Genomic DNA, 21,039 nt, shown 5'->3' on the forward strand with positions numbered 1-21,039 from the left:
TATTTTCTCTGCTGAATAAAACCATCTAATTATTAATTTAGCACCCAACAAATTTTTTTAACAGTGAACTGTGGCGAGCTTGTAATTTTCAAGGTCGTCAAATTGTATAATTGGTTGATGTACCGGGGAAATGATTCCCAGGAAGGGTTTTAATGCGCAATAATCAAAGCTCACCAAAGGACACAGACAGTGACAGGACGCCCTCTGTCGGCTATAAGTTTCAGACGAAAACAAACATTTCCAGCATAAATATTTTAGGTTAAAATGTAGACCTACATAGATCTCTCTCTACATATTTTAGCGAAAATAAATATGTTTGATCCAATGGCCGCCATGTTTCTAAGATAATCATAATTTTGCTTCTTTTTTGCAGTTCAACAAAATAGTTCAGCTGTGTGACAAACGAATTTTAATAGGTACATATTTTATATGGGAAACAACAAAAAAGATGCCTATGTCTAATTTACTTGTATAATGTTTGCTATAGATAAACAGAATCTGTCTTTACAGGTGGAGACAATACACGTTTCCCATGAGATTTACAATAAAGGAAGAGACAATTTTCGTTTTTAAATATATATTTATTTTGCATATGATAAAGGCCATAAAGTGTTGCATAGGCACAAGAGCAGTGTGAGAAAGAGATGTAGAGAAACAAAAGATAGAGAGAGACTTGCATAAAAAGTGTTGGACAGGCAGTTGGTTCACGTTGAAGGTCAGACATCTCAGCATGTTTCCTCTGAGACTAATAGCACATCTGTCTTCTCTGCCTTATTATGGTAATCATCTATCATGTCCCAAACTTTGATTGGTCCCCGAGGGCCACATGACACGAAGCATTAATGGTCTCAGGTGCAATGTAGAAAAAGTCTTCACTGCTCTTCACCAGCGGATACTTTTGGTGGCCAAGTCCTCATCCATAATCCGTGGAAGACGCCCACTTGCCCCACCTTCCAGGTAACCAGACTTTACATTGGCTGCTTCTGGACATTTTCTCTTTTTGCTCAAATCTGACAGAAATCAAATTTAAAAGTTCAAATTAATATCTTTGGTTGCAAACCCACATAACTCATTATAATAATACAACTTCTATAGCTATATTTAGCCATTTTTATTTGATTATGTTTGATGTGTGTGTTGACAGTTTTACTCTGTTAAATTTGATTTGTAAATCAGCTAAAAAACCTTTCCCCTTAAGTGTCCTTGATTCGTATGGCTAATAAATGTGACCTGTGATGGCAAGAATCATCTTCCGGCGTGCTCCAAACGTGCTCACACCCACTTCCTTCAAATCCTCATCTGTCAGCGTCAGGAAGGTCTGAAAATCAATCTGATAAACACGAGAGCATGAATATAGACTGAGAATGAGATCAAAGTTTTAGCGCTTTGTAATCATTTGTCTGAACGTACATGTTTTTGTGTCACACATGTCATCATAACAGACTGGTGCTTTGAGGTAGAACTAGTAATTGAGTCTATTTTTTTTGTGTTAACAGACAGTGAAAGGTGAGTGGATAGTTTTCAGTTTTTAGTGTGTACCTCCTGTTCTTGGAATATATCAATGTATTTCGCCAGACCCAGCTGTGCCAGTAACTCTTCGAGATCATCCGTGTGGGTGGGACTAGGTAACCGGCCAATCAAATGTCTTGGTACTGCAGATCCACCCTCAGAGTGGTTAGTGCTGGTCAGGAAGCCCTCCACTGCGGGACACGCAGCAAAAGCTTATATCTATTGTCCCATATTTTCATTTGTGAAATGTTTAACATTCATGTTTTTTTCATCTTGACATAAAGCTGCTAAATTAATGCTATAATAAGCAAATGAGCTAATTTTATGGTGACACACACGCTTACATGTTCGGGCTGTTGAAAATCTGTAGGACTGAAAGGAGGATGAAGATGATGATAAGTCAGGTGGCGACGAAGATAAGGATCCTCTTCTTTCTCTCCAGTTCCCAGAATGACTGCCGTTCCCACTTGGAGAAATCCACGACTAGAACCAGACAGACAAAAAGGTTGCTTCAGACTCACGTTGTTGTTTCAAACACATCCATCCATTTTCTACCGCTTATCCGAACTACATCGGGTCACGGGGAGCCTGCGCCTATCTCAGGAGTCATCGGGCATCAAGGCAGGATACACCCTGGATGGAGTGCCAACCCATCGCAGGGCACACACACCCCTACGGACAATTTTTCCAGAGATGCCAATCAACCTACCATGCATGTCTTTGGACCAGGGGAGGAAACCGGAGTACCCGGAGGAAACCCCCGAGGCACGGGGAGAACATGCAAACTCCACACACACAAGTCGGAAGCGGGAATCGAACCCCCAACCCTGGAGGTGTGAGGCGAATGTGCTAACCACTAAGCCACCGTGCCCCCCTGTTTCAAACACATGATGTGGCAAAATGACTAAATGTTTATTATTCTATCAGTTTAGCAAATGATAGAGCACATCACAAAAATACACTCAAGTGCCACAGATCTCAAAAGCTATACAAACTGAACTTTTGTGGGCATTCGCTTATACAAAGAAATAAACATGATTCGATTCAAACAGCAGTAAAAATTAAACTAAATAATAGATTCTCTCATTTCCACCATCCAGAACTAAATCACTTTCGTTTAGAAGTTTAATTGAGAGTTTCATTATAACATCGGGGAGAAAATGAGGGAGCTGGTGAGAGGACACTGACAATCATTTTCTTTCTGTTTGCAATACTGTGTGTGTGTGTGTAAATGATATTTCAGAGTCATTTCTCTGTCCTGAAACTAATCTGTACGTCAGCCGCGTTCTGCTTACTGTTATTATTTATTTAATTCATCAGAAATTCATATTTTCACAATCTCCTAAAACCCTAACTCTAGTCTCCAACTCAAAACGCATTCACACACATTTCTGTTTTTCATCAATGTTTATCTGCTCTTGTAGATTTCACCTTAATTACAACAACAACAAAGCAGAGAACTTCCCAAACAGACACTTTGCTATTCCATAAGGCCACACGGACTGATATCGGAGAGAACCGAAAGTCATGTGAATCTTTCAAAGTGTGAGACATACAAGAAATATTCCTTATATTACACTACACAAACTTGCATTGCCAAGGATAGCCAAGATTTTTGCTAAACTCATTCTTATTAAATTTGCATTTGTCCATTTGGCAGACGATTTTAACCGAAGGTCTACAGTACATTCAAGGTATATATCAGTATATGTGTTCTCTGAGAATCGAATCCACAATGCTGTAATGGTCTACCAGCTAAGCTACCGGAAGAATTCAGAAACTCAGTACATGATCTGAAAGTACAGAAATGAACACAAGCAAATGGTCTTGGGTAAAAAGGTACATCTGACGAAGTTTTGTGTTAAGAATATCCTCAAACATTCCATTCCATTTTCTACCGCTTATCCGAACTACCTCGGGTTACGGGGAGCCTGTGCCTATCTCAGGAGTCATTGGGCATCAAGGCAGGATACACCCTGGATGGAGTGCCAACCCATCGCAGGGCACACACACTCACTCATTCACTCACGCACTCACACCCTACGGACAATTTTTCCAGAGATGCCAATCAACCTACCATGCATGTCTTTGGACCAGGGGAGGAAACCGGAGTACCCGGAGGAAACCCCCGAGGCACGGGGAGAACATGCAAACTCACACACACAAGTCGGAAGCAGGAGTCAAACCCCCAACCCTGGAGGTGTGAGGAGAACGTGCTAACCACTAAGCCACCGTGCCCCCCACATCCTCAAACATGACAAACTAAATGATTGCATGTGGGTTTCTAATTTATGGGCAAGGTTGTTAATAAGTTTGAGTTGTTCCTTAACTAGACTTCACTAAATGAAAACGTGAGTTGAGATGCTTGCATAGATGAATAATATAAAGAACTGTGTGCAAAATATTATAATTTTTCTATATATTTTATTTTTCTATACATGCCTACATTTGTTATGTGTGTGTACAAAAGAGAGAAAAAGTGACAAAAAGGTATTCTATTCTATTCTATTCTATTCGATGTCGATGCTGTTAGTGTTTGTGTGTGTGCACCTGCTGCTGGTATGGTCTATAGCAGCGTCGGTTCACTGCTCTCAGTTCTTTCACAGCTTCTGCGGGCATTGATTTGGAGAATCCCAGTCCACTCCAGGTGTCCGTGGGGGTCCTGACCTCAGTGACCACTGGCGTCTGTTGCATTGCTGTAGACACACACACATTCGCATGGATAGATAAAACTGACAGCTGACAGCTTTTACAAACGCGCGGGTGTATAACTCGCCTCAGGTTTACCCTGGCACACATCAGCAGCAGCTCTAATTAGAAAGTGTGCGTCCAGTGTGTTTGTGTCCTGCATTATTAAACACCTGCCAACTCATTAAACAACTTCATCAAAAGCAGTCATGCAGAGAAATAAAGTTTTATCTACTCTTTCACTCATTCTCTCCCTCAGTCTCTCTCTCCGAACAAGGTACATACTCACATAAAAAGACACCGTAGTATCGACCTAAGATTACATAATACATTCTCAGGTGTATTGATAACGTATACCTGGAAATGAGTTGGACGATCTAATTCAAGTCAGTTATGATATAATGTTGGAGGTTTCAATTGGTTCATCTGGTTGATAATTTGAGTGGCGAATGGCAAATGGATTTGATGCTAAATTAATAAATTTTATTTGATAATAATGCAATAATGTAAAGTTAAAATCTTACTGTTTAATAATTCTTTCTCAGAAGAATCTTGTTTTAAAGAGGTTTATATACTCAGAAAATTTCTGCATTGTGTGTGCGGTCCATCATGGACAAACATTTACACAGTCTGTTTAAAGTGTGTTGTCGTTGTGTTTATGTAAGTGTGTGTGTGACTGTCCATCTGTTTGAATATTCTGTGGGCGGGTTGTGTCACTCCATTATAAATCTGGCAGCGTGTTACACTGAAATGGTTCCCCTATATCAACCTCTCTGGCTCACTCGAGCTCCTTAATTCATTTTCAGCCATACGGATGATGAATGCGAAATAGACGGCTGTCATGCAGCCCACGAGCCCGTCCTGTCAGATGGGCCTGAATAACAATTTCAACCCGTGGAACTTAAATCGCTTTAAATGATCAAAGACGTGATGTTTGATCCTATCAGGATTGTACTTTGAAGATGTGAAATGAGTGTCATTATGATGCACAAAACTGTTCTGAATCCAAAAGACAAACCTTGATTCGCCAGAAGCTTCTTTCTCTCATACTCTTGATCCTGTACAGTAAACAAAGAGGTTGTGATAAACCAGAAGAATATCAATGGTTAGTTTGGATCATCCCCCTCTTTTGTACCTCATTATTAGAGTCCATAGAGGTGAAAACTCGCAGACTACAGCGTCTGTCTCTGTTCGAGTAAACACCATCCACCTCCGCTCTCACGGACCTAAAACACACAAGATTTACACAGCGTCTTGAATCAGTTCTTGGATGTTTTTGATTCAACGTGTAATGAGCGTCATCATCTGACTGTTGTGTCCAGGTGAATTGGGCGGAGAGATTTTTACCTGTGTGAGCTCTCGGATGTGAGCGATTGCTTTAGATCCCTGGGGTTGTCTGATTGGCTGCCTCTTCTCGATGAGGCGGCTGGCTTGACGACAACCTCTCTAACCTCTGCATGTGGCGTGACACAATTCTCCATCTCGCCGTTTGAAAGCTGACCTTCATTCTCTGGAATCTGATGCAATCAAGTTTTCAATTTAAAATATTTATCAAAAGAGCTTCAAAGATGTTAGCCTTGCTGTTTTAGGTTTATTATGTACAGCAGAATCTGTTTGATTGATCGTGAAGAACTGAGACTCATCCTGTTGCGGTAAAGTCAGATCTGTGGATTTGTTCAAAGTAGTCTTACCATATATGTATACTGGGCACACATGTTGTAAGTATGTTAACATCTGGATGTTAAATGCTTTCTTATTTGTGTTGTGAGATAAAAGCGTTTGCTAAATAAATATATGTAAAGTAAAATGCAAATGACCTGCTACATTTGCCAAAATGTGCAGTATGCAACTGTGTGTGTATGGAATAATGCATCCCACAAGGCAATGGGCTTGACTTCATTTTTAATTTCCAGTTTAACAAATCCATAAAAATAAAAGTTTTAATTTTAAAATTTCTGTTATGATTAATAACATACCCAAATTCATCCTACAGGTTTATATTTTAACACATTTTTGGATTTCGTGGTGAAATTGGGTAAGAAACTAAGCGGAATGTAGCAGACTTGTATTCAATTGCAATAGCCCTCAAACCTTCTCTAATTTTGAGTCTGTCCCTTTAAGTCCTATCCTCCCATCTTCTGAGGAAACCACCAATCCAGGTGGGGGAGAGGGGCGTGGCTTTCCAGAGAGAGAGCTAACCGCAGCCGCTGGAGAGAATGACACACTTTTTTATGTAAAATGAACACACATCAGTGGCATAAATGATTAGATCTCAAGGCACAAACACATAACCACACCTGTCTCTGTGAGACGCAGTTGTTGCATTAGTATGTTTAGCCAGTAGCCCGTCATTCCATTATTGGCCACCAGAGGGTCCACAGGCGGCTTGGTTGTCATGGATACCTCGGAGTCCAGGCCTAGTAGCAGATTTCTGGTCTTGTAGAGATTTGCGATGTTTCTCTCTAAACCCTTTAAGACGACTGACTGGAAATGGAAAAATTCAGGGTTAGTGACATTTCCATGACTTTGCCATCAGTAGACATCATTTTGTCATGACAGATGCATTGTGGTTGACATACCTTTGCTGTCTGCTTGACCTTTGGTTTAATGCTGATAAATACCCCCAGATTCTGCATCATCTGGGCGAGTTTCCGAGGGTCAGACTCGCCTTCGTCCTTCATATCAAACATAAGACACACTGGCAGGCAGTCCTGGGATGTGCACAGTCAGACACGAGCAATTATCAAAAATGAACGTTTTACCCAAAGTAATTGAATCTACATTTATGGTAGAATTCTTCCTGATACGGCCTACCAGATGAGCTACAAAAACATGCATTATTTATAAACCAGTTCCAAATAGGGACATCGTTGAATATCAAACAGGTTTATTTAGATTCATCGTACCATGAGCTGCTGTCGAGCGACACACACCCCGTCGGCCGTGCCCTGGATCATGAGTGAGGGTGTGTGTTGCGGAGCGCTGAGGTCGGGGAGGATGATCTGTGTGTGCGTTTGATGCATCACGGTGAGAAAATTCACACCGTTTTGACCCAACAGGAACAAATGCTGTTGAGAGGTCACGTCAAGCTGTGTGCTCACCACCACCCCCGTTACCCCGGCAACCGCCTCCGGGCCCAGCAGCAACTCCATGAGCGCGCACGTTGCCTTCTGCAGAGGTCAGAGGTCACAGAATAATTTGTAAAACACTGAGAACATGTCCGATGTTAAATATGAATGTGTTTATGTGTGTCATATCTGAAGGCATGTTTGTGTCTGTGTGTGAACGTGTGTAATTGTATTCATCAATGTGTGTGTGACTGTGTGAGCATGTATTAATGAACGTGTGTGTATGTGTGACCTTCACAGCAGCACTGTTCCCGTGGGTTCCTCTCACTACACAGGAGTTGCTGTAGATTTTGGGTTGAGTTCTGAAGCTCACGCTCACTCCAAACGCTTGAGCCACATGCTGTATCACAGGTGACCCCGTATCTGCCACCGCACCCCCCATGAGAGTCACTGGGAGGTCAAAGGTCAGCACCAGGGGCTGCAGGGCCTGCGGGTCAGAATGGTAGTTTAGGTTAGTCAACTACACACTGAGCACGTGTGCACAGCTAAACTACTATGACAATCTGAAAAAATTGAGGAATGATGTTGCCGACCCGGATGTGTGTCCGCGCAGACTCCACCCCCTCCACCGGCCCGGCAATAGATACCTGCAGGAAAAATCATGATCACATGACCTGTTTAATGTTTACCTTAGTGAGCTTCAGTGATAAAAAATAAGCGTATTTTATATCTTGTAATCCGAATGAAAGCTCAGATTACCTGGTTACTCTTTTCTCCCGTCAGACTGTTCCGGTTTGAATCGGGGAAATGAATGTGACAGGAAGTTTCCTCCATGACCTTCTTAATGTTCCCGCCCCCTTTACCAATCACATGGGAATGTTCGGTGTGGGTGACATCCAACTTCAGCGTCACCTTATTCACCTGTGCACAAATGCTCTGGGATGAGACCTCCACCAGACACAAACACTCAACTGAAGAGATAATAAACTCTCACTTTAGTCTCGAGAAGTTCCAGAATCTTCTGTTTCGCCTCAAGCACATTGGCTCTCTTTCCTTCCACTTTAACGTGAGGGTCTGGACATAAACACAGAACATAAAGTTTGACAAAATGTAGATTTTACTCTGTGATATACAGTAGGAGAGCAATCATCTCACCTTTCTTGGATTTAGCTCCGATCTTTAGCTTAGACGGCCATTTCACCTGCGTGCCTGTTTCTCTCATCACCTGAGACAATGAATGTGTAAAAAACTGAACCTCAGGTGTGTGTGAAAGCCACAAGAGAAGCGTCTTTACAAACACACGTCAACACACACATGAGAACAATATCTCATTAACATCACAAAGCATCTCATTCTGACCCCATGACATTGCGCTGTGTGATTGGGACAAAACCACTGAAGGAAACTCACTTCTGCACCCCTGAATGATTCTAAACTACTGTTAGGTTATATGAGACCAGTCTTCTTTTTTGATTGCACTTATGCTTTTGTTGTACTTATGTTGTCCCAATTGCTTCCATTGCTTACCCCACCTGTAAGTCGCTTTGGATAAAAGTGTCTGCTAAATGACTAAATGTGTAATGTAACCGCCCATTATTCTGAGTGTTTACACCCACAGCATGGCCATGGCATGCACTACACCAGTGTTTCCCAACCCCTGGTTTTCCGGACACACCTCCCAGGATGTTTGAAATGTCTCCCAAATTAACACACAAACAAGCTGATGAGTTGAATCAGGTGAATCTAAAACATTCTGGGAGGTGTTACCCGAGGACCAGCATTGGGAAACACCACATGTGTGTCAACAGCCCGGATGGAAGAGGGGTGGGGTGCACAATAACTCTTTAGCATTAAAGGAGACATACACCAATGTCCGTGAGTACAGGTGTTTTTGACAAGGCAAAAAGGGTGTTGTTTACACAACCATTGAGTGTTTTTAGGTAAAATTTTCTACAAATATTTCACGAAGACCATATTAAATCGTGCAAATTATTGTTGAAACTATTCATCCCTTTAAAAAAGTAAATTTGTATAGATGTCACTTTTAGTATGAAATTTTGTCAAAGTCAAAAATGAAAACGGAACGTCAAAATGAAAGATGGGATGTTGATATGAAGGCTTTCAGTTTCTCACCCGTTCAAAGAATTCATCTCCTGTTTGTCCAGAACCTTCTGCGGGAGCTGGAGACACACAGAGAGAAATCATAAAATGTCATATTTAAATATTATTTAAAATAACACACAACATATTTTTTTCATTTACTAAGCATTCTATATTTTACCTTATTGCTGTTAAAAATTGTCCTGCTTTGTGTATATGCTTTGCTTTTGTTTATATTGTCTTTTTCTATGCTGTAGGTTCTTCAGCAATATTGTAAATGTTAACACACAACTATCACAACTAAAGGTTCATTGACAGAAAGAATTAAACACAAATGTGTGTGTGTTGTTTGCATCTATTTTATTTTAAGAAACTATTGAACATAATAGTTTCAAGTACAGCAGTTCAAGTAGAAAAGCTGTGTGTGTGTGTGTAATGAGGGTACATTTAAACACATCTGCCCCACAATGACATTTACATGGCTGGGGTGAACATTGGCCTTTTCATTTAGCTGCTCCTCATCGCCACGGGTTACACAACTCTTCAATGAAGAATGACTGTGTGTGTCTAAGACCCCAGAGTGTTGTTCTGAGAAACGCCGTCACAAAGCAGTCGCGTTGTAGTAAAACACTGCTGACGCAAAACTAATTCAGACCGCGCAAACACGGTGAAGACTGTACTTTACAACAGATCTGTACAGCAGATCAAACAAAACCTAAATGAGGTCTCAACACTTTTTCCTACAAAATGTGAATAATGAGCTATTAGAGAATTTTCATGTTTCAGTGATCCCATTGTGCTTCCACTGAGGTTTGAGGAGAGATATCAAAAATGTTGTGCTCAGATTTGTCAACATTTAAACATTAAACAATCTATTCAACTTAAACGTAAATCACTCATCCGAGAGCATTCGTATTGCTTCAGACAGATAACTCAATCATGTTTTCTTCCTAAAAATATCAAAAAAGACCAAAGACACGTGCATATTTCAGAGACTTTGCGTTGAGTTGTACACCGCAAACAGACCATAAGCATTCCTGGCATTAAGATGGGTATAACTATTTAATTTTGAATACATGGCTACACCCCTTCCCTAGCAACCAACTACAAGATCTCTAGCAACCGCATAGCAATTCCCTGGCAACCACTCCCAACATTTGTTTTGCACAGATAACCACCAGAACAGTTTTTGCACTTATGTCCAAATCTAGTTTGTTTTCTTTTTTTCACAAGTCCTAGAAAATTTCAGGAGAAATGATTAATGACGAATGAATCGAGAAACTCTTAAAAAGCCTTTTGAGAAATAAAGGAGCAATGCTACCCTGCTCTGGGAAGAACCCAAACACCGTCAACATGCTCGCGTTTTAAACGTCTCCCGTCTGATGAGCTCAATATGTCATTCTGTCTGTTTCTGAGGGATTTGAATGTCAACGTTTAGCTGGTGGTGATGAATCGCAGGCTGCTCGCGGAGCTAAATTCCAAAAGATTCCTGGACAGCTCATGATAACAGACCATTATACCTGTTCATCACATCAGAAGACTGCAGATACGCTTCCGGACACCCTACATTCATCTAAAAGTCAGCGTAATGCATTCAGAGGTAATTTTCTGTAAAAAAACACTGGCAGGTGACTGTCTGAACGGGTTTCTTTAAAATGAATAAAAAGCTTTTTGATTAATGATGGTTCTGAAACGATTCAACAGGAAACTGTGGCAGAACATGAGCGATTACAGTTATCAATATGCAGCACATGAGAGGAGAAATCACAGCGTTGTTAGAAGAAACACACACCGTACAGCATGAGCTCAAGTTTCTTGCGGTCTATGCGGAAGCTCTCCTCCACCCTCTCCGAGTCCAAATGTTCCTCGTTCTGAAGTTCAGGTTCCGTCCCGGAACTGACACCTTCATCTTCCTCCTCATCTTCATCTCTCCCGTTCTGGTTTTGAAGGGCCGGATCTTGATCTTGGTTTTGATCTTGGTATGGGTTTTGAGCTGGTTCTTGTTTTGGAGACTCACACTGGAGGGTTTCCACAATGCTGCACGTCTCTGGTGAGGCCATGGTGAATGTGTGTCCTGCAGCGTGGCCACGGAAACAAGAAAAAGAGGGGCCAGGAGACACCCCCCATCCCTAAAAACACCCCCTCTCTCTCTCTCTCTCTCACACACACACATACACAAACAGAAAAGAATAGGGCAATATACCACATCACACCTCTCTCACACATGCCCAGAGGAAAGAGTTCCTGCTCAGAGGTTTCTCAGATGATTGCTGAAGAAGTTTCAGATCACAGCTGATGAATTCAGACTTCCTCAGATGTTACGCTCAAATTCTTTAAGAGAAATTAAAAAGTTCATTGTTGATGCAGTAAAAGTAAAGAGATGTATTTATGTAAACTGCATAGCTCGGATCTTTTGAAATTGGAAAAATCGGATGAGATTCAACACGTAAGATCTTAGCTTAAGTCATTGTCAAGATCACTTCTGTAACTTGTTTGGAGGATGACGTTCTTGTTTGTCCTCCCTTGAATCTTTTAGCTGTTTAAGAGGAACAGTTGATCTGTTTAAACCATTAGATTTTTTTTTCGGCAGCTAGACAGACAGACAAAGATGATGAAAACTGAATGTCATTTAAACAGGAACCTATCAAACATCTCTCATTGCTCAAATACATCTATAGTCAATCTTAAAGGATATTATTGAAAGTTTCATTTGAATTAGTAATCAATCCTAATGAAAACTATTTCTGATGAAATTCTTTAAGAAAATTAACAAACACGACTTTTGGAGCACAACTGTTGATGACAAAGTCTCTTAATGGGATAAAACGTCCCTGTTGGACAAAGGAATTTCAATGACATTTTCAATTTATATCTTATTTCATTCTTACAGGATTCATATTTGAGCACAGCAGAACTGACTCTATATTATGATAAAAATGACAGCATTGCTGTAGTGTGTTTTATTAAATATGAATGTGATGTTTTTGTGAGGGTCTCCTACACGGGAGAGGACAGTTTTAGACTCTTGCTCTATTGTGGGAGGAGGGTTGAGGAACAATACCGTCCCAGATCTCCTGTTAACAACCCGCCGCTGGAACGCCTGTATGGGCCTGTTGCCAGGCAACAGAATGGTTTACGAACAGGCAGTGAGGAAGAGTGAGAAAAGTCATGATTAATAGATAAAAATAGAAACCATTTACCACTAATTATTTCCAAATTATTTTAAATTGGCTTTAATCTTTGCATATAACCTTCAAATTTCTTTCAAGGGTGAATTCAGCTTCAAACTGATTTCTAACATTTTGAAACTTGAAGACTAAAACACTTTAAGTATAGAACTATACTTAACTTTAAACAGTTGGTCAAGCCAACACACTTTTTTTTAGTTCCGTATCAAATCTGTAACTCATGTTCCACAAGTCACAAACAAGATTGTGTTGGTAACTACTCAAATAAATGTTGATTTAAATGTTTTGATGTGTTCTATACCCTGAACTTGAAATGTGACTCTCCAAAATGAATCAAAGCATGATTTTTTCTTTTCAATGAACATTCACATCAAATAACTTGATCTCCAATCTCTTACCTACTAAAATAATACTAGGAAAATGAGAGATGAGCTTTGAACCTTGTAAAACCTATAACCCTCAAATATGATGGGCATGTTTCTCAATAATCAGTAAAGATGTTGAACCAAAAATGTGACACATTAAAAATACATTGATGAAGTTAAACACCAGAATGTTTCAAAACTCAGTCTACATGTGAAAAAAACCCACCACATGTAGTTCTGGTGATTTCAGGCAGAACTTCAAAACTACTCACAGATGTATCCAGAAGGCCATGCTGCCAGTGTACTGTCAAACTATTATTGTAAAAAATAAACCACGACCAAAAAAACCCAGCGTCAAGTTAACTTACAAGTGTGAGTCCACAGGAAACCTCATCGTTTCTTCCATCTTGGACGTAAGAGAAAAAGCTGTTGTCATTGTGTATTTATATTAATGTCTCCTGACAGATTTCAAAGGTATAAAACATGTGGTGTGAAATCTCCACTTGTTTTGGTGGTCCAAAATGAACAACTAAGAGGTGAGGACCTGTGTGGGGCTAAAAGCCCATCTCAGACCAACAAGACAACATGAGTCTAATTTTAAAAGAATCACCGATCATGTCAGCTAGTTTCTGCTGCCGCCTTGTGCTCAACAAAAGTACTGCAGACACGCATTGGTAAGCTCTCCGGAAGCTAGATAACAACTAAACCTATACGCAGAAGAGGCCGTCCATAACATAGAGTGAATTAGGAAGGTAGACAGAACGGTTTCCAGAAGACCAAAGATTTGGGAAAGAAGCTGATGGGAGAGATTAACTAGAATGAATGTTTAAGGAATATTAATAAACTGTGCATATGTGTCAAGGTGATACAGACGAACAAGCAGACATCAGAAAGGCAAGAGTTCAGATTCCTTCATTACCTTATGTATGGTCCTTTATTTATAGGCCATATATCATTAGATAAACTGATATGCCATTTTTTGACTTCACCTTAATAATCTATATTTATGAGGTTCACTTTAACTACTATTGTGGAGTTTTATTGGCACATACTGGTAAATAGATCTACTGCTTTATCCATTATTGATTGTTTTATAAAATCATCAAATAACAAATGCTCCTCCCCACTTACATACAAAGTAATTCATAACCTCTCATTTTAATGCAATCTATTGTTTATTTAACACCAGGAAGATCAGAAACAACAGATGACAGACAGATGTCAGTAAGCACACACTGCCAGACGACGGAGTGAAAGTGAGGATGCCTCCACAAAAATGTTGCTCCAGGCAACAGCAGGTCTGCAGAATCTCAGGACACATATTAAGTGTGAAAACTGGGGCGGAAATAAAACCACTGATTAAACACATCCCCCAAAACAATGGACAGATAATATATGATCTATAGATATAGGGCTGAGCAAATGTTCATTTCGCATTATTCAGATTTTTTATTGTTTCAATAACTGAACTTTTTTAACACTACACAAGGGTTAAACAAAGTGCACCTAACAAAAATTTTCAACCGCATTAAAATGTTAAACTAATATATTACATTTTTTAATTATATATGTGAGATTTAAAAAAAAAATAACTAAAACCGGAAGTGATTTTGGACCAGTGTTTACATCTTGCAAAGTGGTCTTTAGTCTATAAGTTTTAGGTTGATGCAGATAAGAGAGGCTTGTCTGGAAGATGATCAATAATCAGAAATAATATTAAATATGCATTTTGGTTGTATCATTTTCAGTTTTTAAATATGTATTCTACAAACTTGAACCAATATTCTATAGCACATCGCATTATTTAGCTAACTATTTACATTTTTATTTACAATTGTGCATCCAAAAGGTAATATTATTTTTCACTTTATTTTCAAACAATTTCAATTGATTATAGGAAAAGAAATATTGTATCGCATAAAAAATATCGCATTATTTATCATGCTATCACATATTTAATTTCTCTTTAATATCGCACAGCCTTACCTTGATGTGTCCTTTACATAAGAAAATGTCAAAGTACTTTCGAGTACTTGCCATCTGCACAGTTAAAGGTTGTGAAGCCAAGAATACCCACGTTGGGCAAAATTGCAAAGGCAGTTGAGGGTGTGAATGAACATTACACATTCCAAGAAAATCATGCTCTGAAGACATTCTAGCTGGTAACATCTCTAGATGTACAAAACCAATCTCATATTAATCTTGTGTTCCCATACAGTAGTGTTGCATACTTTGTATCTTCAAAGAGTATTTAGGGTGATCAAATTTCTAAAATGATGAAGCTGATGCTTACACAAAATTATGAAGGACTAACTCTGAGACTGCAGGTCTTAGGAATGCCAATCTTGTCTAAACATCTTAAAACATACCCCCCAGTATCTGGATGCCACTGGTGGTTTTGGTTCATTCATTCCCCGCCAGCACCAGATCCATAGAGCTGGGATATCCTCTTGTACTCCCAGAAATGGGAAAAAACAAGCCACGCTTGCATCACTAAGCTTTAGTTCTAACAGATCAACATTCGGTTCCAGCTCTGATATTGGCTACTAACACTCATGTTTACATGATGCACACAAGAGACCGCAACTTTTCATGCTCACATTAAAACATATCTTTATAGATTCATCTAGAAATTCATCCATTTGTGCCACAGTATACAAGTATCCTTTAATTACTTTTGACATCTTTGACTTTCTCACAGATAACACAGGTGCGTCTGCAAGACGGCTGCTAAACATCTCAAGAACATGTGGATGTTTTATATCAAAATTATTTTTCGGAGCCACTCATAGCATTGTGTCTTTTCAACAGTAAAATGAATCCTCGAAAACGTCAACTGAAAAGCATCCTACACAGTCTGGACTTGGTTTTTATATGTCAGTGGGGACCTAAACCTGAATGTCCTCTAAACCTAAAGATCGTAGAAAACTTTTAGCATTTATAGATTTTAAAAAATTATAGTTCTGTGGTACCCATGGGCACATAAGTTTATAAATTGTACGAAGGATAATTTTTGAAAATCTAAAAATAATAAAAGATTTATACGATCTTTAGGTTTAGATATTGGGTTAATGGATAAGATAAACAGTTTGTTCAGAATACAACTCATTAGGCATATGGACTGTCCCCACAGAGATGATAAAACACACACGTGTTTGTGTGCGGGTGTAGAATTTCTGCGCATGCGCAAAGCTTCGCAACAAATGTCTGCGTCGATAGACAATGTAATCTTTGGCATCGATTATCTTTGATATTAACCAGCTTGTTTTCTTACATTTTCTGAATGCCTTGTTATTGTCAGATGGGCTGTTCGCCATTGATTTGAGTTTGTGCTCTAAATCTCCACATTTTAAAGATTATCGGTGCTTGCAAATAACATATGTGGGGATCTTTCCCGTGACTCACTCGAAACAAGATTTCTTATGAGTTTAGGCTTAAGTGACAAACATTCATATTTTTTCTTGACAAACATTAATAATATCTGCCATCTGAATGAAAGTACACGTTCTTTCATCTTAAATTGATTATTTTAACACCTGGTATTTTCCCGTATCATTTCACTTTTGTTAAGATTGAAGGACGTCGTTAGAGGCGCATTAATTAATTTGCGATGCTAGAGACAGTTATCAATTCCCACCATCTCTCCCATAAACAGAAACGCGCATTGAGCGCTTGACCCGTAGCTGAGATACGAGATGGCGCCGCCATTTTGTGGAGGTGAAGCCCGCCGGTGAAGGGCTATCATTGGTTCATTGTCCTTTATTCTTAGTATGTCGTTGGACTACACATATGTAATGAATATGCCACTTTCATAAACCTGTTTAAAATGACGTCAGAAGTCCAGATATTTAAACAGAAAAACGTCTACGAGCGATTCTGCACACGTTTATCTGCAGGTGACACTGTGGTTTTACAAAAGAATCCATTCATTCACACTACACATGCAGAATGCCTGAATTCCAGAAATCTCTCATTTATATTTTATGGCATGCGGTAGCTCATGCTGGTTTGGGAATGTCAAACACAAAGACTCATTAAACGATTGTTAATCAGTGTTAAATATTCAGCTTGTAATATGGTTAAGACTGCAGAAAGCCAGAGCCCTCCTAAGTGATATAAACCCATTGAGAGTTAATCTATTCTAAGTGGCATGTCTTATACAATGCATCGAATTAAAAGCAATAGATAAAAACATTTAAATGTATCCATTGCGGATATTGCATTTATAAATTAACTAATATATTGGTTGGCTGATGGTTGCCTTTTGCGTGCATTGTTTAGTTTCTACATATGTATTCTCATGTTTGATTTAAACGGCCCTGTTAATCTTTAATAAAGACTACAATTACCCACACAATGACTCTTTCACTGTCCGCAGCTCCTGCATTAGATGCTCACATGGTAACCCAAATGAAGATAAATGAGAGAGAGAGCTAGACTGCACAGCCATTACTGCTTTTGTTGGAGTAATAGCTGTATTGTGGTCAAACATTTGTGTTGAAATTAAACTGTTGTCAGTTTGAGTAACCTATATTTTATGATCATTATTTCACACAGCGAAAGCACACATCAGTATGTCCCTGTGGAAAGGAAATGCACTGGCTGAGATAAAAATGTTACCGTTCAGATTTCCTGCTGTTGAAAACATGTTATTTAAGAGTGATGTGAAGAAACAAATACTGTACGTCATACATGGTGGTTTTTGGTGTTATTTATTGCCAACATTTTTCAAACAGGTTTCCTGAACATAGCATCCTGGCTGCTTTTGGCTGTAGAGATGGTCCTGGCCCCATGCCACTGGATTTTAAGATCAGTACATGTAAGTAAGCATCCCCTAACCCCCCGGACCACTGGAGAGTCAGTTCAAAATGCATTCTAACGTGAATCTTTCATCTGTGACCAGCACGTAAATAACATTAGACTGAAATAACTTCCTAGACACAATAAAATCATCAGAAAGGTTCAGATCCCAATGAGACAGTGAGAGGGTTCAGACTAAAACATATCTGTCGCAGCATTGTGTAACAACACTCCAGTTGACATTCAATTGTTTAGACTTCTTTTATCACCTTAAATTAGCCATTAGGAACAGTTTGACTGTTCATCAAATATTAATTGATCATGGTGTGCTGATGTTGCTGATTGTTATTGTAGTAATGTAATTCGCTTTGTACTGTAATGTTTTCACTCCAGTAAACAGATCCAACAGCTTCTGGTCAGTGCGCGTGCTCATGTGTTTAGGAAAAGACGTGGCTTTGTATGATTATGTGCAAGAGGAGGAATCATACAATCACACTGCTAGCAGGCAGATGTTAGCACTTTTCAAGTCTACACGAGTTTTCACATTTATGAGCAGGATTCGAAACAATGAGTTTTTATGAGCAGGATTCGAAACAATGAGTTTTTATGAGCAGGATTCGAAACAATCAGTTCCTAGGCCAAATGCCACTTATTCGCATCATAATTACATTGTACGCTGTGAGCAGGATTCGAACCTGCGCGGGGAAACCCCATTGGATTTCGAGTCCAACGCCTTAACCTCTCGGCCATCACAGCTGATTTTTCAGCTCTTTCACGGCTGTAGTCCGTCATTCATTGGAGTCAAATGCAGTAAGTACGTAAGTAAATCAAATAAATATAGTGGAAAACTTTGAGGCAGACGTCCGTTTTGTATGTTAGTGCCAAAATTCATTTATCGTGACTGAATTATGCTCACGTATAGGTTGTTGTTAAAACGTCACAGGTCAAATAGTATACGGGTCACATGACCATAAACATGGCGGACGCAGTAATGTATGAATACTACACCCACTCACACTATATAAATATGAGCACTATAATAAATACTGCAACACTTTGTTAAACTATTAGAATGATCATTTTTAATTTCATGCCGATTTTAAAACGGCCATTATCTTCAGTAAAAACATCATACATTATACAATGCTTTAAAGATGTCTATTCTTCAGCCTAAAGTGTTTCATAAGAAACCCTATCACAATTGAAGATGTCTTATATATATCATGTAGAATATCAAGCACAGATTCATTAAACCATTGTTAATCAGTGGCAAATTATAGGATCAAAACAGAACAGCTTGTCAAATGTTTAAGATTTGTTCCACAGAAAGCGACGAGCCTCCTTGAGTGATCAAAACCCCCATAAAGAGTTAATCACAGTTTCAAGTAGCATATTTACATAATGCATCATATCAATAGATAGAAACCTGTATTTGTATCCAATGCAACTATTGCATTATTTTGAGTTACCTACATTGTATTCATTTCATACAATGAAATCAAATTTTCCATTCAGATTTCATGCTGTTGAAAACATGACTGATGAATTTAGATAAAAAACACAATTGTGGTACTGAATATTATAATCTCTGCTATTATTCTTCAAAGTTTGTTAGTATTATAGCTATATTTTAGGTTTAAGAATACGTAAATAAGCACTATCCATCCACCTTTAGGACTGTGGGTGGTTATAGTGAAGGAAAACATTATACACATATTAATTTAAACCTAAATACACCGGGTGTCCATCTCAGAGGTATGGCAGTCCACCATACCCATCTGAAATTCGAGTGGAGTTATCTCAAAGTCGATTCCGTATCTCGGACTCAATCATGACTGGAAATCGATAATTATAATGTCATGTTAAATAGACGCTCGCTGTGAGCAGGGTTCGAACCTGCGCGGGGAAACCCCATTGGATTTCGAGTCCAACGCCTTAACCTCTCGGCCATCACAGCTGATGAAGCACGCCACGCCTCCGCATGTATAGTCCGACAAAGGGATGGATGTGAAAGTTTCCTTTCTAGCTTTAACAAGATGTGAGACATATTGAACTGCAGGTGGCAGTGTGGCTTCACTAATGAATATATTCCTCCACCTCACATATGCAGAATGCCTGAAATCCAGAAAATCTATTTTTTATATCTTTTAGGCTATGCAGGAGCTCAAATATCATTCGCACATTAATAAATTAGTGAACATTGTAAGGCATAATTTAAAGCCAACCGGTTGTTATCACAGAGATAAGAGCCACTTCACATGGGTCCCAATCACACTGAACGGGCTTATTTATTATTACAAGTTACTGATTCAATATTTATGAAAAATAGGGGAGCTACTTGCCACATGAGAAAAAGAACTGGACATTAAATGTGAATTTGAAATATTTTATAGCTCATTTTTACACAAAAACAGACCATTTAAACAGGCAATTTGGTGTAATCATTTATAAATATGATGTCATATATATTATTAAAAGATCTATTTAAAATTAATTTATAATGTCAAAATGATTTAATGCATCATGGTTACCGTGTGTTATTTGTTTTGAGCGTTTGTTATCTGGAAATAAAGAACCTGCCAATGTCGACTGGCCAATCAGAATCAAGACTTCCAACGAGCCGTGTAATAAGTTCAGATAACTTGTTTCATATAACAACTCGTTTTTTTAGTCAGGTTTCCTGTCTGCCATTGGCTCTAGAGATGGTCCAGACCACCTTCATTTCTTTGGTTAAACAAAGCATTTAGTTTTTCTTGAACTGTACATTCTAATACTGTTACAGTGGATTTGTCCAAACTTTTATTTCAGTTTTTCTTATGTATTTGAAAAACAACATCACTAAAACAATGCTGGGATGGGATTGTCATTTTTTACAGGTGTTATCTACAAGCTGTGATGGCCGAGAGGTTAAGGCGTTGGACTCGAAATCCAATGGGGTTTCCCCTCGCAGGTTCGAATCCTGCTCACAGCGTACATTGTAATTATGATATGAATAAGTGGCATTTGGCCTAGGAACTCATTGTTTCGAATCCTGCTCATAAATGTGAAATTCAAGTACATCACTTGGAAAGTGCTAATGTCTGCCTGCTAGCCACGACTTTTCCGAAACACATGAGCACGCGCACAGACCAGAGGCTGTTGGATCGGTTCACTGGTGTGAAAACATTACAGTAGAAAGCGAATTACATTACTACAATAACAAACATTTCTGTCCGCCACAGTCCTGTGACACATGAGCACATGGCACATGAGCGCGCTGATGATGTATGATATGATGACAGAAAATTTACACTCAACGTATCATTGCCCTCGGACCGAGGG

The 21,039-nt window shown here is 39.1% G+C and overlaps 1 protein-coding gene and 3 non-coding genes across 4 annotated transcripts; 1 reads left to right on the forward strand and 3 right to left on the reverse strand.

Moving 5' to 3' along the window:
• Nucleotides 1-623: 623 nt before the first annotated feature.
• bicc2 (bicaudal C homolog 2) lies at nucleotides 624-11,425 on the reverse strand. The gene is made up of 19 exons (XM_056770406.1): nucleotides 11,158-11,425; nucleotides 9,399-9,445; nucleotides 8,421-8,490; nucleotides 8,260-8,339; nucleotides 8,025-8,186; nucleotides 7,859-7,912; nucleotides 7,558-7,752; nucleotides 7,104-7,367; nucleotides 6,777-6,908; nucleotides 6,495-6,681; nucleotides 6,289-6,404; nucleotides 5,545-5,714; nucleotides 5,333-5,423; nucleotides 5,216-5,255; nucleotides 4,060-4,205; nucleotides 1,854-1,992; nucleotides 1,540-1,700; nucleotides 1,231-1,330; nucleotides 624-1,010 (listed from the first exon to the last, which is right to left on the reverse strand). Exons 1-19 carry the CDS (start codon nucleotides 11,423-11,425, stop codon nucleotides 883-885), a joined length of 2,550 nt encoding a protein of 849 aa, XP_056626384.1. The 3' UTR covers nucleotides 624-882.
• A 6,967-nt stretch (nucleotides 11,426-18,392) lies between these two features.
• Nucleotides 18,393-18,474, reverse strand: trnas-cga (transfer RNA serine (anticodon CGA)). The gene has a single exon. It is a non-coding gene; the product is annotated as a tRNA-Ser (tRNA).
• Nucleotides 18,475-19,593: 1,119 nt separating this feature from the next.
• Nucleotides 19,594-19,675, reverse strand: trnas-cga (transfer RNA serine (anticodon CGA)). Its single transcript has one exon. It is a non-coding gene; the product is annotated as a tRNA-Ser (tRNA).
• Nucleotides 19,676-20,607: 932 nt separating this feature from the next.
• trnas-cga (transfer RNA serine (anticodon CGA)) lies at nucleotides 20,608-20,689 on the forward strand. Its single transcript has one exon. It is a non-coding gene; the product is annotated as a tRNA-Ser (tRNA).
• Nucleotides 20,690-21,039: the final 350 nt, after the last annotated feature.

This window comes from Triplophysa dalaica, chromosome 16 (genome assembly GCF_015846415.1).
Source record: "Triplophysa dalaica isolate WHDGS20190420 chromosome 16, ASM1584641v1, whole genome shotgun sequence".
NCBI classification, from domain to species: domain Eukaryota; kingdom Metazoa; phylum Chordata; class Actinopteri; order Cypriniformes; family Nemacheilidae; genus Triplophysa; species Triplophysa dalaica.

Coding starts and splice junctions, on each gene's coding strand:
- bicc2 (XM_056770406.1), bottom strand. CDS start 11,425: ATGGCCTCACCAGAGACGTGCAGCATTGTGGAAACCCTCCAGTGTGAG. Junction 8,187..8,259: donor TGGAACTTCTCGAGACTAAA/GTGAGAGTTTAT, acceptor ATTTGTGCACAG/GTGAATAAGGTGACGCTGAA. Junction 6,909..7,103: donor TCGCTCGACAGCAGCTCATG/GTACGATGAATC, acceptor TGCACATCCCAG/GACTGCCTGCCAGTGTGTCT.